This window comes from Onychomys torridus, chromosome 5 (assembly GCF_903995425.1).
Source record: "Onychomys torridus chromosome 5, mOncTor1.1, whole genome shotgun sequence".
Lineage (NCBI taxonomy): Eukaryota > Metazoa > Chordata > Mammalia > Rodentia > Cricetidae > Onychomys > Onychomys torridus.
This window is the reverse complement of record NC_050447.1, coordinates 6290618-6307908: the sequence shown is the minus strand read 5'-3', so window position 1 is coordinate 6307908 and position 17291 is coordinate 6290618. Positions and strand designations below refer to the sequence as shown.

The 17291-nt window shown below is 45.8% G+C and overlaps 1 protein-coding gene across 5 annotated transcripts in view; it reads right to left on the bottom strand.

The window, feature by feature from the left end:
* Znf827 (zinc finger protein 827) overlaps window positions 1-17291 on the bottom strand; it is a 173963-nt gene that overhangs the window by 47053 nt on the left and 109619 nt on the right. For all 5 annotated transcript variants that reach the window (XM_036187405.1, XM_036187406.1, XM_036187408.1 and 2 more), the window contains exon 8: window positions 16096-16199. In XM_036187405.1, coding sequence (XP_036043298.1) covers window positions 16096-16199 — 104 coding nt within the window. The remainder of the gene's footprint in view (window positions 1-16095; window positions 16200-17291) is intronic.

Below are 17291 nucleotides of genomic sequence, written 5' to 3'. Positions count from 1 at the left end.
TGGGAGGCCTGTTCCCTTCTGAAGGGAAATGGAGGGGGAGTGGATCTGGGGAGAGGGGAGGTTGGACCAATCTGGGAAGAGTGGAGGGAGGGAAACTATAGTCAACATGTATCATATAAGAGAAGAACTGGAAGAGACACACCCAGACATTCTGGCATCTCAGCATGAGATGCCCTTTGCCATGTCCTGAGGCAACAAGAGACCCTCACCAGATGTCCTGCAGATGCTGCTACCATGCTTTAAAATTCCCAGGCTCCAGAATCATGAGTCAAATAAATTGTATTCTTTGTAAATTATTCATGCTCAAGAATTTCGTTATAGTAACAGAAAATTAAGGTTGACAACATTAGCATGCCACAGATGTGTATTTATGATACTTGTTTTCTGTGTTCTCTTCTGAGGCAGAATCCTCGTGAAGAGGTCTTGGTTCCCTGCTGTACTTAACATATGTGTAGAATGAGTGAATGAACTTTCTTTTCACGCCAGTGGTACACACACCTCAAAAGCTTCTTACAGTGCTTCTTAAATATTCAATGATAATCAGATCCTTTTATATCTGATTCATTTTAGAGCATCAGGACCTTCGGCCACTGATGGAAGAGAGTGAAAACAATCTAGAGAGCAAGTCAATGGGCCTGGTCTGCAGCCACTGAGGTGGGTTTTCTCAGCAACTTTGTGGGGAGAAAATTAAATAGATGCAACAGAAATCTGAATGTTCACTGTGCCTCTTTCTGTGACGACTGAAACACTCTCCATCTGCAGCCATCCTTTAATTAAACCTGAGTCAATGATACTTACAGGACCAACAGGGCAAGAACAGCACAGATGGACACACTGAGAGAGCTATTTCTGACAAGTTAGTGGAGATGGTGTGCAGTTCTTTTGTGATAGCTGGTACCCTGAGGGACATTTAATTAATCCATCTTGGAAGGTTAAACTTGTAAGGGTAAAAATAAGTAACCACCCTCAGATTGGCATCTTTCCTTGGTGAGCTTGGTAAATCTCCAAAGTGGTTCATGTGGTTTTTGTCATGCTTGTGCTTCGTGAGTATTTCACAGCTCTTTTCAACTAACTTATGAGATACAAAGTCTGATGATGTCTGAAAAGCTTTATCACAACTTGTCCATTGCTACATAAGGCATTTAGGGGCCTCCAGGAAAGATCTACAGTCTGACCAAAATCTTCATACACCCACAGCCTAGAATTCAGAACCAAGTGAATCTTACCTTCCTTCTTCAACCTTAGTCCCAGTAATACATCTACTTTTCCTTCATATAAACATCTTGTAATCATTGTAGAAAGCGCCAAGAATTTGAAGGGCAAGTATAGCGGGGTGAAGGGACATGAAAGTCCACACCAGCCATCGCCATCCACAGACAACTGCCACAGACAGTCTGGTGCACTTCAGGCCCAAATGCCTTTTCTTTCCTTCTTTTTTTAAAAAATGTAATTACTACGAAGGGATGGACCCAAGGAGAGCTAACTCACACAGGGTGGTATTTTTAAAATACCACATTTTTCCAGTGACAAAAAAGTAACAGTTGGGAGATGGACTGGCGTGCTTGAAAAATTAACATTTTTCAGAAAAATGAAAATCAATTTGACCAAAAATAGTGTCAAAAATAACCTTCACATATTGAAAACACGCCTACATGTTAAAAGCATTTGTAAGAGTAAATAACCTTCACATACTGAAAACATGCCTACATGTTTAAAGCATTCGTGAGAGTATAAATTTCTCTACTTTTCTCTTGGCAGCTGCCTGCATAGTATATGCAAAATTAGTGAGCAAAAATAATAATTATAATTAGTGTGAGTCATCTTGACTCCTGAAGACATCTTACTACAAAACGGTCACTTAAATCACATCCCCGCCTCCATCCTCTAGCATAGACTGGCTGCCAAGATCTGGATTTAGCCTTTCATCCAAACCTGTCCTCGTCAGATCGATGCCACCTTTTAATCCCCTGTTGTCTGGTCCCCTTCCATTTCTCCAATGCCACAATCCTCCAATAACTGCCTGAGTCCCATTTCCCTGGAACCACCCATTCACCAATCCTTCAGCTGCATGGCCCTGAGTCTGATTCAACCAGAGCACTGACTCATCCCTGGATCCTTCAGGAGGAAACGACGCTGATGCTGGGTGAGTCATTCTGACTGGAACGCTCCAGATAGTAAGGATGGGAAAGGTACCCAGGGACCAAGGGAACTCTGGAGGGATGGCAGGACCAACCAACACAGAACACAGACTAAAACACTTCTTAAGTCCAAAGTATTTAAGTGGATTCTGTGTCCCTAGGATCCCCTATGCAAGTATTTAAAACAAAACAAAACAACTAATATTTTCATCTTGTCTAGCTCAAAATAGTTCCACTGCATTGTGTTCTTGCTTGGTCCATTGCTTGTCTGGGGTCATATGTAACTGTGGGCCTGACAAAGGTGATCTTGTCTAAAGCTCCAGGAATGATCTCATGACAGAGACTTCTGGACTGAGTGTTAAACACATACGTGAGAACACATAAGACAATCATCCCTTTGTTAAAAATGAAAATAATTTATTGATGTTTTCTGAGTATAAGGCCAATACATGTTTAGTATAAAAACTTAACTCCAGAAGACATGTAAAAAGTACTTGCAAGCTCAACTACACTAAGGTGAAGTCAGCATTTCCATAGTTTATCCTTTCTGGTCTCTTATACACAGGACACATTTTCACAAACAATGATGTCAGGTCATCCCCGTGAACCTGTAACCTGCTCCAGATTCTCTGCGAGTGTGTTGCATGTGAGCATTTGTCCACCCGTGGAGGCCACGGGCTGACTCTAGGTATCTTTCTGATTGTTGTTTGCCTTACTGCTTTGTTTTTTAATAAGTTTATTTATTTTACATCCTGGCTGCAGTTTACCTTCCCTTCTCTCCTCCCTATCCTCCCCCCCCCCCCCCCCCCAATCCACTCCTCCTCTGGTTCTGTTTAGGAAGGGGCAGGTCTCCTATGAGTATCAACAAAAACATCTCTGCCTTAGTTTTTGAGATAGGCTCTCCCACTAAACCCAGAGCTCCTTACTTTGGCTAGACTGACTGTCCAGGGAAGCTCCGGGATCCACATCCTCTCCTGCTGGGATAACACTGACACCACACCAAGTAATGTCCACCAGGTGATGTCTGCAAGGTGATGCCCACCAAGTGATGTCCACCAGGTGATGCCCACCAAGTGATGTTCACCAGGTGATGTCCACCAAGTGATATCCACCAAGTGATGTCCACCAGGTGATATCCACCAAGTGATGTCCACCAGATGATGCCCACCAGGTGATGTCCGCCAGGTGATGTCCACCAAGTGATATCCACCAGGTGATGCCCGCCAGGTGATGTCCGCCAGGTGATGCCTACCAAGTGATGCCCAGGAATGCAAACAGAAGCCCTGGTGGGAGACCAGCACGGGTTTTATCCTCCAAGCCATCTCCTCAGCTCTGCTGTACGTTCTTAATCAACTGAGAAAAACTCACTTGAGCCTGACTTCTAGTTAGAGCTCGGAAAGCTCACTGAGGAAAAAATTGCCCAGAATTACTGTTTTATTCATTTTAGTAATTCATTTCATCTCATTACCACATACATATGTAAAAGCTGATTCTCAAACAAACAAACAAATGAATGAACACCCCAGAAGAGGAACAGCAAACACACACCAAACAGAAACACTCCTCACGAGCCTCATCTTTGTGGTCTCCACTCCATGTACCCATCTGTAGAGACGTCACCTAGGCATGTACAAACAGATGTGCACACACAAGGTACTGTCTCTTCAGACCACAGGCTAGCGGCACATGCTGCCTGCAGCGTTTTGTTTTCTTTTAAATCCAACAACATGTCTTTTTGGGATAAAATTCCCATAGCTGTTCATTCTCTTTAAATGGCTTGTCGTTTTCTGATAAAATCCCTTGCTTGAGTTCTCAGCTTGAGGACACCAGCTTGATTTTTGTCTTTATTCAGCTAGCATCTTCTGGTCTCACACATCAGAGTTAATTGCTCAAGCCTCTCTAGAGCTTAAAGTCTTAGAATGGGACACAGGCTGCCAAGTTTATGACATTACCTGGAGCATTGTAAAACAGATGTATGCTACATAATCAAAGCCTCTGTAAAATACCTGAAACTATTGTAGCTGAACAAATAACACAGTTTTTCTTTTCTTTCTTTTTCTAGGGTGGTGGGCTGCAAACAGAACTTAGATTCATGCCTATGGAGGCAAGTGCTCCAGACTGAGCTACATCACCCAGTGCTCTAGCACTGAGCTACACCACCCACTGCTCCAGACTGAGCTACATCACCCAGTGCTCTAGCACTGAGCTACACCACCCAGTGCTCTAGCACTGAGCTACACCACCCAGTGCTCTAGCACTGAGCTACATCACCCAGTGCTCTAGCACTGAGCTACACCACCCAGCCTTGGCATTTGGCACAGGGATTTGCTATGTCGCCCTGAACTTGAGCAACCCTCCTGCTACCCTGGGCTCCTGAGTTCTTGAATCACCACACCCAACAACAACACAATAACCCCCACCCCCAGCATTGTCCTTTTATCCAAGATCCCTTGAACTACAATGGGTACTGGTTTCTGCTGTGACAATGGCCACCAGACCAGTTTATGCCTGATAAGGAGTTCCTGAGAAAGCTAGAGGGCTGAGAGCTAGAGTCAATGTGTGTTGTTAGATTTCTTCAATCCCTACATCTCTCCTAGCCTTCTAGCTGACTTCTCACACTCAGCCCCTCCGAATATTTCCCAAGGCCTTTCTGAGCTCACCAAAGCTTGCTTACTCTACATACGTGTTAGAACAGGATGTGGGAAAATCATGTTCTGAAAGCACTTCCAACTGATAGCCATATGAAGACTGTGGAAGACTCCTAAGTGTGGGTATCCACATGGCTTCCTAGTTTCTTAGCCTGCTTCCTATCACAGGGACAAAACACTCGAGAAAGTCAGCTTATGAGGAAAAGTTTATCCGGATATCTGAAGTTCTGTTTGTGGTCACTTGGCCATTGGTCTGTGCAGAGCAATTTACCACAGTGGGTGCACACAAGAGAGAGAGCCACTCACGTAGAGGTGGCCAGAAGCAAAGAGACAGACACAGGAAGGGGTTTTCTGGAAGCCAATATCCCCTACTAGGTCATGTCCCCAGTGACCTAACTGTCTCCTCACAGCATCTGAGGCCAGGGACCAAACCTTCAAAACATGGATCCTTGGGGATGCATTCAAGATCCAAGCTACAGCAACAGAGACATTAATCTCTAGTTGTCCACACTGGTAAACTGTCTCATAAAGCTAGTGCTATTGGCTTGTCCCCATCCTTCCTGGTTGGAGTCCCCACACCCCAATAGAGTTTCTTGGTTTTACTACTAAAATATGAAAAAAAAAAAAAATGTACTCAAATCTTTGTCCAAAATCTGCTTCTGAGGGAAGCCCAAACTAATGGTTTGTAAACACAGGGTACATTTTTTGTGAGTAGTGGTGGTGGGGCTGCTAAGCAGCAGCTACCAGAGCAGAAGGTCCCCCCCCCAATGAGTATGAGGAAAGTATAGGGTGGGGAGTTCTGTGCTCAGCTCAGGAGGCCCAGGGACCCTTGTCTGGGTGTCCCCGCAGATTCCCCAGATGCTGTGAGGTATGCCTACTGTGAGAGAAGAGTGAAGGGCGCCGCCCGCTGCACTCCGGTCACACACCTTTCTTTTCTGAACAATAAGCTGAGAACAGAAATGCTAACTTGACAAATGGAAAAGGAAATGAGAGAGAATTGGTGTGTGGAAAGAGGAAGACCTTGTCCACCACTCCATTGATGACTCTATCTAAAACAGGGCTGTGCTGCGGTGGGGCTGTCCTTCCAACAGGGGGGCAGTCATCTGTCCTACAAACGGAAAACAGGATGGAGTTGTTTGAATGGAAAGAGATGGTCTAGTTTGTGAGTAGAATGTCTTTGCTCTCTCTTGTTTTCCAGCCCTGGTACTGGAGGGCAGTGCTACCCTGAAAAGGAATAAACACAGAGAAGAAATTGTGTAAAATGAGAGCATGTATTTTTGATAGCAATAGAATTGGAAGGACATAGTGTATATATAAAAAAGGCCCTGCAGATTGAATTAGCCAGCCCCAAACGCAAGCCAGGGTCACCGTATTGCAATTTTCAAAGAAATCCTCTCCATCATCCATTACACAGATTTCAGAATTTGTTTTTTATAGCTCTATTCATTCTCGAGGCATCTAAATAGTCTTTGTAAAAGTAGAAACAGCTGAAGGCCCTGCCGCAGCCGTATAAACAGTGTTCTGAATACTGTCTGAGTACATGTGTATTTGATGTGCTCAAAGCACACTGCGTCAGGCCAGGACCAAAGTGCCACCACAGTCCTGAGAGGATCAGCTGTGCCTGAGCGGTCAAGTCTTCAGACTGAGGCCTTGAGGGGCTTCTGGATGTTATCTTCATCTACCAGGGACAGACATGAACATGCCAACAATTAATTCTGACACCAGATGACTCAAGCCACATGCCCATGCCATACTGGTGGAGATATATGAGGTGTGCCAAAGTTTCATCCACTTTGTATTTTTCAAGTTATAGGCACCTCAGGTGAGGTATGTAAACTGTACATGAATTTCCTTTTAGAAAATTTACCAGACCCCCCCCCAAAAAAAAACCCCTGCACTTTAGTGCATGGGTGCCCAATTGTTCTCTTATACAGACTAACAATCTAACTAGTTTAACTGCTTGCATGTTAGAGAAGGCCTAACTCAGACACAACCTGACAAACATTAATGAAAAACCTCTCTCTACAAATAGTATTGACTGGAGTTGACAGTTCTCCTCTGAATGCACCCACACTAACATAGACCAGCTGGCAAGGGACAGCTGGGGCTAGTCATGAGCACCAGTTGTTACCCTTAAGAAAGATAAGATTAAGACAATCCATGGCTATAAAACTTTCTTTCTCTGGTAAACAGCTTCCCAGTCAGTAACTTATCTATTAAGCACCCAGAGAAATGCTTCATGTGGTGTGGAAGTTTCCAGATTTGCAGCACAGCAGAAAGGGAGTGTATTGACCTACGTGTGCTCCATTCAGAGCCAGTTCTCATGCTTCAAACAGGAATGGTCTGAAAACCATTAGGTTGTATCTTAGTAGACCGTGACGAAAAGCCATGTTGGGAGGTCAGGTTCATTTCACTTTAGAGTTCAGAGTTCACCATCAGGGAAGACAGGCAGGAACTAAAGCAGAGGTCATAGGGGAACACTGCTTACTGGCTTGTTGTCCAGGGTAACTCAGCTTTTTTTTACACCACTCTGGACCACATGCCCAGAGAGGGCACCACCCACAGTGAGCTGGGCACTCCTATATCAGTCACCATCAGGAAAATGCCTTGCAGACTCACCTACAGGCCAACCTGGCAGAAAAAGCTTCTCAGGAGAGGTTCTTCTTCCCAAACGATTCTAGCTTGTGTCAAATTGACAAGGACCAGCCAGGAAAAGGTTGTAAATCTCCAATGTCACTGTCCCTTCTTGCTGTGAGCCAACATTCACTATCACTAACGGCACCTACATCCACCTCTTGATGAGTAAGCCAAGTGGCCTACAGCTGTAGAAATGATGTCTTAAGCTCCTAGCCCCATGAATTCCCACAGATCTCCAAACACATGCAGTCAGCCCAATGAGAAACATCCCAGTTTCCTAAAAGCTCTTCTCTGCCCTCTTGTTACCACCACAACCCACTCCCATGACTTTCAAGAACGAAGGTGGTAACCTCTCCTCTCCAGCAATCAGCCCCCACAGGAGACTCCATCGGCACCATTTGGGCCTTATAAAGAACACAAAGAAACCAGGCTAGCTAGCGTCACTGCTGACTATGGCAGAACTCTGAACCGCACAGGATCTAGAAGAATCCTGGAGACCTTTTAACCTCCTTCTACTGGAATCTGGGCTGGGAATACCTTAGTTTTTCTGAATCATGGCCTAGAACGTTTCTTTTGCCCTGCTGAGAGACTGCCAGAGTTCTGTACAATATGCTTAGTTAGAGATGTAGGGCACATCTTCAGAAAACCATGTCCATGGACCAGGAGAGGCATTCAGATTTGTGGAAGTTAGAATGTGGAGTGCTTGCCTAGCATGCGTGAGTCTCGAGGTTCAATCCCTGGTATCATGCAATAGCTGTAGTAGTGGTAGCAGCGGTAGGTCGTGGGAATGGAGTAATTACTTAAGTCCCTAATGAGAAACACATTTCAAATGACAATGACATTATTTGGCATTAAAAGAAAGGAGGTAAGATGGAGATGGAAGTGTATAAAGGCAGAACTCTATTGAAAACAAGGTATCTTAATGAAGGATTACATTTCGTTCTGAGGACATGCCATCATTATCAAGTATACTGCTGACATTTAGGATGTGTGTGTGTTGTGCCAGGGAGTGAGTTCTTCTGTTTACTAGCTGATTGTGCCACACATTTGGCTTTGAATTCTTGAGCAACTGCAGCACTGGAATGAGTTAGTAAATCCCCTGAACCTCCATTTAACCATCTGTATGGTGGGGATAATCCCCTGGACCTCCATTTAACCATCTCTATGGTGGAGATAATCCCCCTGGACCTCCATTTAAACATCTGTATGGTGGGGATAAACCCCCTGAACCTCCATTTAACCATCTGTATGGTGGGGATAATCCCCTGAACCTCCATTTAACCATCTGTATGGTGGGGATAATCCCCCTGAACCTCCATTTAACCATCTGTATGGTGGGGATAATCCCCCTGAACCTCCATTTAACCATCAGTATGGTGGGGATAATCCCCCCAACCTCCATTTAACCATCTGTATGGTGGGGATAATCCTCACGTCTTAGTGGGTTTTTCCATAGTTTGGTGAGAGGACATATGCCCCACACCTGGCTAAGGAGACCCTTGGTATGTGTTTGTTTCCTTCTCTGTACAAAAAGAATCTGTTTAATCAAAAAGTTGTTTAACTTAAATAAAAAAAAAAGGTTCATGCCAACACCCCATGCTCTATTATTTGTCTGTGACTTGGTCGAGTGTAAAAACAATCTATTGTGTTAGAGAAGATCGAAGGAGATATTTGCTAGAACCCAGAGCAGCTGTTTCCATCTCTCCTGGAATCACATGAGGTCTGGAAACAAAGAAAATGAAATACACAGCTTTAAATGTATCTTTTCAACTAACTGTCTCAAGGGAATCATTGGGATCTAGCAGGTAGCATGGCAGGCAACAGTGCCTTGTAGGTGATACTGTCACAAATATATCGTTTATTTAGAGTTCAGAAAGTGTTAATCAGCTTCCCAACACTGTGACAAAATATCTATGAGAAACATTTTATAGAGAAGAAAGATTCCTTTTGTCTCCCAGATCAGTGATAGACTCCACGGTTAGTTGGTGCTGCCATATTGGTCCTGTTGTAAGACAGAGACAGAGCATCATGGTGAGATACAGCTGCTCTCCTCTCAGGAGCAGGAAACAGGGCTGGGCATGCTCCAATGGCACACCTGCAGCGACCTAACTTCCTTCTATGTGATGCCACTTTAGTCTGAAAGTTCCTATTAGCTCCCAAGAGTGCTATCACCTAAAGACACAATCTTTAACACATGGTACTTTGGGGGACATGTAAGAGCCAAATCATAGAGATATATGACTTGCTACCACTTAAATTAGACTGATGGGCAGGGTGGAGAGTGGAGAATAGAACTGGACTGGGGACAGGAATCAATCAATAGCTCTCTCTCCCCCTCATCCCTCCCTCTTTTTTTTTTTGTCTGTGTGTCTGTGTATCTCTATGTGTAGCATAGCCTGCTTGTGTGTGTGCCATATGTGTGGTGGGTAGCTGTTCCAGCTTTGACCTGGAAGTACTACCCCCCCAGTGAGTCTTCTGGTAACTTTCCTGCTTACCTATGACCTGCTCCTGAGGTGGGGCCAAGATGGGAGCCCTTAAGATCTGGATGTGCCGGCTCTCTTGGTTCTTGGTGATCCTGGATGCTGGATGGTAGACCCAGCTGAGTTCTCCAGAGAACCCAGCTGGACTGCACCTCAACTCTCCCAGATTTTGTAACCAACCCCTTTACTAGCTGCAAGTTACCCCCCAAAATAAACCTCCTTTTTAACTACATGGAGTTGCCTTAATAAATCCCCCAATACATATGCATGCGGGTGTGCAGGCACAAGTATGCAAGTGTATGTGCAGGCCAGAACTTGTATCTTGTATCTTCCTCTATTGGTCTCCACCTCAGTTATTTATTTAGAGATGGTAGCAGCAGCTATGGTTGGTGGTGGGGGTCCTCACTGAGCTGGAGCTCACTGACTGCCTAGACAGTTGGCCAGTGAGCTCTGGTGATCTCCACTGTAACCCTAATCCACCAGAATTAGGGTTACAGATATGTGCCACTGCACCCAGCTTTTACATGGGTGCTGAAGAGCTGAACTCAGGCCCATGCTCATGTGTAGGCACATCATTGACATCCACTTCCCCAAAGCCAGCAGACAATGTCTAAAACAATCTTTTCATTGAATATCCAGTTCTGACTGTCAAACCAAGTCTCCAAGGAAACTAAATGTCCCTAGTGCCAACTCAGAAGAGCCTCTTTTTGGAGAGGGTGCTAATATTCTCTCCTCTTTCTCTTCTTATTGATTTATTATAAGTAACAACAAAACGTTTTTTTATGGTGAGAAAGAATGGAGGTAGGAATTTACAAATGTTTTACATCATCTAATTCCAGGCCCCATCTGAAATGACGAACAGAAGCAGAGGCCCTGAACACTGAGAAGGAATCCCAGAGAGAGCCACATTTTCCTTCACACCCACTCTGGTTGTGTTTCTGGTTTTTGGCTTGATACAGAGCAAACCCTGCTGTGATTCCAAAATCATAATAATTCAGAATTGAAGCGCCACATTGTTTCCAAGCAGAACTGAGGCTTTCCCTGAATGGCCCCTGCTCATGGCAAGATGATGAGAAAACAAACATGGAGGCAGCAGGTGTGACTGTAGTGGGTCTTCCCTGAAAGATGCCTCACTTCAGTCTCCCTGCTGTAACATATATGCTGTACACGTGAGGCCATCATAAATCAGACAAAGTATGCTCAGGAGACACACTGGTGATTTCTATCTCACACCTCACAGGAAAGCTCCTTTACCCCTTCTGTACAATCACCCAGGGCACACTCAGGATCCACATGTGCCTTTAGGGGTCCCATGTCCCCACACCACTCTAGCATAAAGCGACAATGATTTTTGTCTCAGGATTATTAAGGATTCCTAATGTTAGCTCTTCCTAAAATGCTTGCAGCAGGCGAGAATGTCGGGTCTGGTTCTCAGGGAGGTCAGTCTAGAAATATTGGCACAACCAAGGCCAAGGCACTGGGAGGCTCTGGGCTTATTCTGTGTCTATGAGATGGTGGCAGCTGTGAGCTGCAGATACCATCTGCTGAAGGCAAATGCCTTGTTCACTGTGCTGTTCTTGATTTCTTCACAGTCCGTAGTTCCTGCCAATATCACCCTACTCTGCCACTCCCATGCATTGCCCCAAATGCAGCCACACCGAAACTGACCACGGGCCCCTTGGCAGGAACTCTTCTCGTCTAGCATGCGAGGACTCCCTTGCACTGTATGGGTTCCCTTGGGAAGCACTTGGAGAATTGTTTCCTCCCACCAGTAAATGCCTACGTGTCAGTCACCCTGCACAGGGACAAGTGAGAAAATCCACTTCATGGGGCAAAAGGCTCACTGTGGCTCACCGCCCAGAGTTCCACGTTTGCTTGGCCCCATTACTCTGGGCCAGTGGCAGCACAGAGCATCATGGTGGGAGCTTGGCAAACCTACCTCAACTCACTGTGGCCAAGAAGCGAAGAGAAAGCAGGAGGGGTCAGGGCTCTAATATCTCCTGCAGGGGCATATCTTCATTGACCTAACATCGAGCCCTCTCTGCTAAGACTCTACCTCCTTCCAAGGCCACAAAGCTGAGAACCAACCTTCTATACACACAGGCCATCGAGGGCATTTCAAATCCAAACCACAGCAGTTTAGAACAGTATACCAAAGTCTGCTGTTGAAATATTGCTGTGTTTGCTGCATGTACCAGGGATTTTGTAGCTTGTCACTAGCCACACTAAGCCTCATTCACCATTGGGAATCAAAGAAAACCCACTGTGCTGACACTGATCTTGCATTTCCTGAGGAAATAAGTTTGCTAAGGAAATAAAGAGTAGAAAATAATATTTTAATGGCGGCATTTAAATGACCTAGAAAAAGGTTTCTAAGAATGCTGAAGCTTTCACTGATACACTAACAAGTTTATACCTACACACTAAAAAGACAGACTGAAAAGACAGCCACCCTCATCCCTGAGTCCCATCAGCATCTCCTTCCCTGCCTCCCATCAGCCACTTCTTTCCTGCCTCCCATTTCTGCACCTGCAGTTTTCATACCAAACTGTTGATTGCAAAGTAGATCACTCTCCCAGATCAGTGAACTTCTGGCCCTCCTTCCTTGTCTCTATCCAGGCTCTCACTTGAGAGATGCCATCCTGAGACTACAAGGCCCCTGCCCAGGTTCTTTCTCCTTTAGATCACACTGTCCCCGGTGGTTCAGCAATCTGATGCTCAGGTGTCACTCAGGGTTTTCCAGATCTTTTGAGATTCTCAACTGGAGCTTCTGTCTCTGTCCTCAGCACTGAACCAGTGAACCCACGTGTGACCTGAGAAGGCCTATGTGATACCCTTAGGTCCAGACGTATTTTGAGATCCACACTTCCCTGCTTTCAGTGTGGTGAGGTGGTGCATACCACTGTGTAGTGTCCAACAGCATCAAGAGGCAAGGCTTCACTACCTGATATTCCAGTAACAAAATACACAGACTCCCTCCTTGTCACACGCAAACAGACTCTCACTAAACCTAACGGGAGACGACTTAAAAGTAGTTTGTTCAGGGGACTGTAGAGACAGCGCAGTGGTTAAGAGCACTGACCACTCTTCCAGAGGACCCAGGTTCAATTCCCAGCACCCTATGACAGCTCACAACTGTCTGCAACTCCAGTTCCAGGGGGTCCAACACCCTCACACAGACAAACACACATGCAGGCAAAAACACCAATGCACATAAAATAAAAATCAACAAATCGTTTAAAAATAGTTCATTCAAAAACAGGTTGGTGGCTACGATCATTAGCGCCTATCTTCCACCTGACTGGACTAAGAACTCCTTCAGAGGCAGCAAGGAGAACGACTTGCCGCCAAGCTTGGTGACCTGAGTTTGATCCCTGGGAGCTGCATCCTGGAAAAAGAGAACCGATTGCTGCAAGTTGCCTTCTGACCCCTACGTGTGTACTGGGGCACATTCAAACACCATGGGCATTAGTGAAGTGGACTTTGGGTGTCTCTATCAGGGCTAGATTAGAAAGGATTAGGTGGGGAGTTGATGCTCACCTTGATGGTTAGTGAACAGTCTGGGAGCTGAACTGAGTAAAAAGAAGAAGGAAAAAAGATGGAAAGCTGAGCACAGAGTTCCTGACCCTGCTTTTCAGTGGGCATTACAGACCAAGCTGCTCTCAGCACCCAGCCCTCCGCACCGTGACGGCTGTAAACTCTGAACCGTGAGCCAAAGCAAGCCCTCCTCCAGTGAGGCTTCTGTGCCTCTCAGAGCTGCATGAAGGGACCAGGAAGCAGGCACAAGGATACAGCGGCCATTTACACAGTCCAGACTTGAAAGAAGCCTGTTTTCCTTGAGGGTGTCCACACTGCAAACTCTGGTTCATCCAAATTGGTCTTTTCTAGTTAGTGGGTTACAGGGGCTCTCTTTACAGTACTGTTTTCAGTGAGGAAAACTTCATGATTGTATGTCCCTGGTATTTCAAATCTTTTCATTTTAACTCCATTTCCAAAGTATTTTCACCTTCCACACCAAAAACCAAATTCCTCATTTACTTAAGCAAAATGTGAACACACAAGGATCGTTTGGTTTCCTGCTACCTACAGAAGGGCTCTGTTCAACAGCAGCTTGGTTATTCTTCGTGAGAATGTTTGCATATTTAAAGTCCCAGTGAAGTTCACCCCATCTCCACTCAAATAAGAGCTAGCTTTAAAAGTGTGAGTTTATCTAACATGTAACATAAATCTACCACCACAGAACACCTCCTACACACATTGCAGTTAAACATTCTCTGATTTGTCTCCTCCAAACCCCTCCAATTTAAAAACTTTTAAAAACAGCTAAGCCAGATGTGACACCAGCAACATGGGGCTTACATACATATCATGGGACACTAGCTGTATGGGTCACAGCACTCTGACAGGGAATTCCTGGACAGTTATTTTGACATTAGAAAGTCATAATCCATCAACTTAACAGCAGGGCAATAATTTTGGGGACCAGGGTGATAGCTTTTCAAATGACACTGCAGGAAGAAACAGTAGCTCCAAGACACCCTGCCTGAGAAGGAAGATAGAAAACTAAACAGAATGTCCTTCCATCCCTAGAACCAACCATTACATCATGTCTTCCCATGTGCGCATGCTCCCTCCAGAGACTGAGCAGAAATGTTGCGCCTATAGAGCCAAGAAACCGCTGGGATGAGACTCTGGGGTCTGTTGCTGCTAGAGCAAAGAAGGACAGGCCCGACTTCCCTCTGCATGGCACACACTGTGGCACCACATAACACTTCGGAAGAAGCCACTCAAATCTTCTACATTTAGAGTTCCTCAGCTCTCAACATTCTGTAAAGCACAAGCTCCTGGGGTGTGGCAGTACTTGGACTTGATTCTGGAAAGGGTTACAGGGCCAATAACCCTGTTTGAAGCCCTTCATGCATACACAGAACACACACACACACACACACACACACACACACACACACACACACACACACACAGTGAGAGAGAGAGAGAGAGAGAGAGAGAGAACCTCAGTCTCCCATTCTGCTCTCAGAGACATTCTGAGGACAGGGATCATGGAGTGCTTTTGAGTGTCCATCAATGGCCAAAACAGAATGGATGGTGGTGGAATGGGAGGGTGGGTGGGTAAGTGGTTATCATATGCTCCATAACAATTGTTCACACACACTCCCTGAGGGACAGCTATGCCTTGATAAAAGCATAACACTCTCTTTTACTCTAGAAAAGGGAAGTGAAGGCTAGGCAGGAAATGGTGTGTTGATGGCTGAGATTGCAAGGAGGCGCAGATGGTGGTTGTAGTAGGTGCTGTGGCTGACAGCGATGCAATCCCGGGAGCTATGTCTCCTGGAAAGGCTGAGTCCCTTCTATGGATGGTGGCATTTGTGGAGACCACAGGCTGCAGCAGCTAGTGTTCACCCCAACCTGCCCAGCTCTTATTGCCTGCCTTAACTATTGATAACATACAGGACAGAATCATTTTCAGGTTATAGCTTCTGTGTGTGTGTGTGTGTGTGTGTGTGTGTGTGTGTGTGTGTGTGTGTGTGTGTGTGTGTGTGTGTGTGTGCGCGCGTGTGTGTGTGTGTGTGTGTGTGTGTGTGTGTGTCTGTCTGTCTGTCTGTCTGTCTGTCTGTCTGTGTACATGCACATTTGTGGAGGCCAGAGCTCAACACTGAGGTCCTCTTCATCTTAGCTTTGACACAGGGTCTCTCATGAACCCGCAGCTTGGATTTGGCCAGAACGGCTGTCCAGCAGGCCCCAGTGCCTGCTGTCTTGCCTGCCCTCCTGGGACTGTAGGTGAGCAGTGCGGTTCAGGGTATGTGAGCTAGGATGGAGCTCACGATGGTGTATCAAGTACTTTACTGACTGGGCCATCCCAGCCGTCTCCCTGCCCTTACAGTTCTCTATTTTAAAGAAAAAGAAATTCACTACATGGACAAAATAACAGCCAGGATGGATGATCAGATCTTAAAACGAAGACAAAGGAGTGACCGCAGTCTGCATTTGATGTCAGTAAACTTTTATGGCAGTTTCAAAGGCACAGCTCCCTCTTTTCTAAACCCACCTTCACAGGAATAGCTGCAATGCCTAGGCCACGAGCACCTGAAAACGCATTTCAAGCCATTCTCAAGCACCCGGCGGTAGTGGCGGCGGCGGCGGCGGCAGAAGCAGTCAACAGTGTGTCCTTACCTGCAGCCGGTATTCTTCCATGCAGCACGGCTTCTCCGGGCAGCAGGTCTTTAGAATTGGAGGTGAATGGTGATTGTCTAAATGTGTCTTCTGAAAAGAAAGGGCTGGGGTAGGGGAGGAGGAGGGAGGTTTAGTAAATTAAAGTTATTTAACACACCCAGAGCATCTGGCTCCAAACATACACACACAATACTGGAAAGACTGTGCTTTTTCAATGACATTTAAGGAATATAAATAAGACTATGTAACTGAGGAAGAAAGGACAGGTTGTCTCAGAAGAGCATCACATGGGCATTGTTTTCATACCCAGGGTCCACAAATAAAACATGACCTTTACAAAAAAAGATTTATTTTTATTTGTGTGTGTACATATGTGTATACTCATGTGTGTATGTTTGTACTCGTGTGTGTGTGTGTGTGTGTGTGTGTGTGTGTGTGTGTGTGTGTACTCTTGTGTGTGCCACACATATGGAGGCCAGAAGAGAGGGTGGGATGCAGGGGAAGTGAAGTTAGGTGGTTGAGCTATCTGACGTGAGTGTTGGGAACCGAACCCGAGTCCTCTACAAAAGGAGCAAGCATTCATAACCCCAAGCCTCTCTCCAGCCCCTAAAATATCACATTTGAAACACAGTGAAACTCAAGTCCAGGGCCGGCTCAGTGGCTGGGTGTATTTTTCCCTGCTTGCTCCAACGCTTTCCAGGCATGAATGAAGATCATTACTGGCTCCAAATCAAAAAGAACTTCTCTGTGTTTTCTCCAGTGGAAGAGATGGACCCAGCCTGCTTGTTCTGTCATCTGTCACCTGGCCCCTCAGACACTAACAGCACGCATGGGAGGCACACCAGAGTGGAGCCTAGGGCTACTGCACTCAGGCAAGACCTACTGGACCACAGAAGCTGCAGCTCGGGTTGGAACTGGGATGGTTCTGTGAGCTTCACAGACAAGGACAGCATCAACGTGGGCAGCATGAGCCACTCGTAGTGACCCAGAGTCTCCCCACAGAACTGCCAGAGAACACTGGGGTTCGAAACCAGTGGCCACAGCCACTGTCTAAATCTCTCCAGCAAACTAGGTATTGCAATCACATGCAGGGCTACACCGTATCCAATCCAGGTCCTCCCTGGAGAACAGAAAGCCCTGGCTGTGTACATCACAGAAAATCCAACCAGAGGAACTGAGAGCCGAGGTGGCTGCAA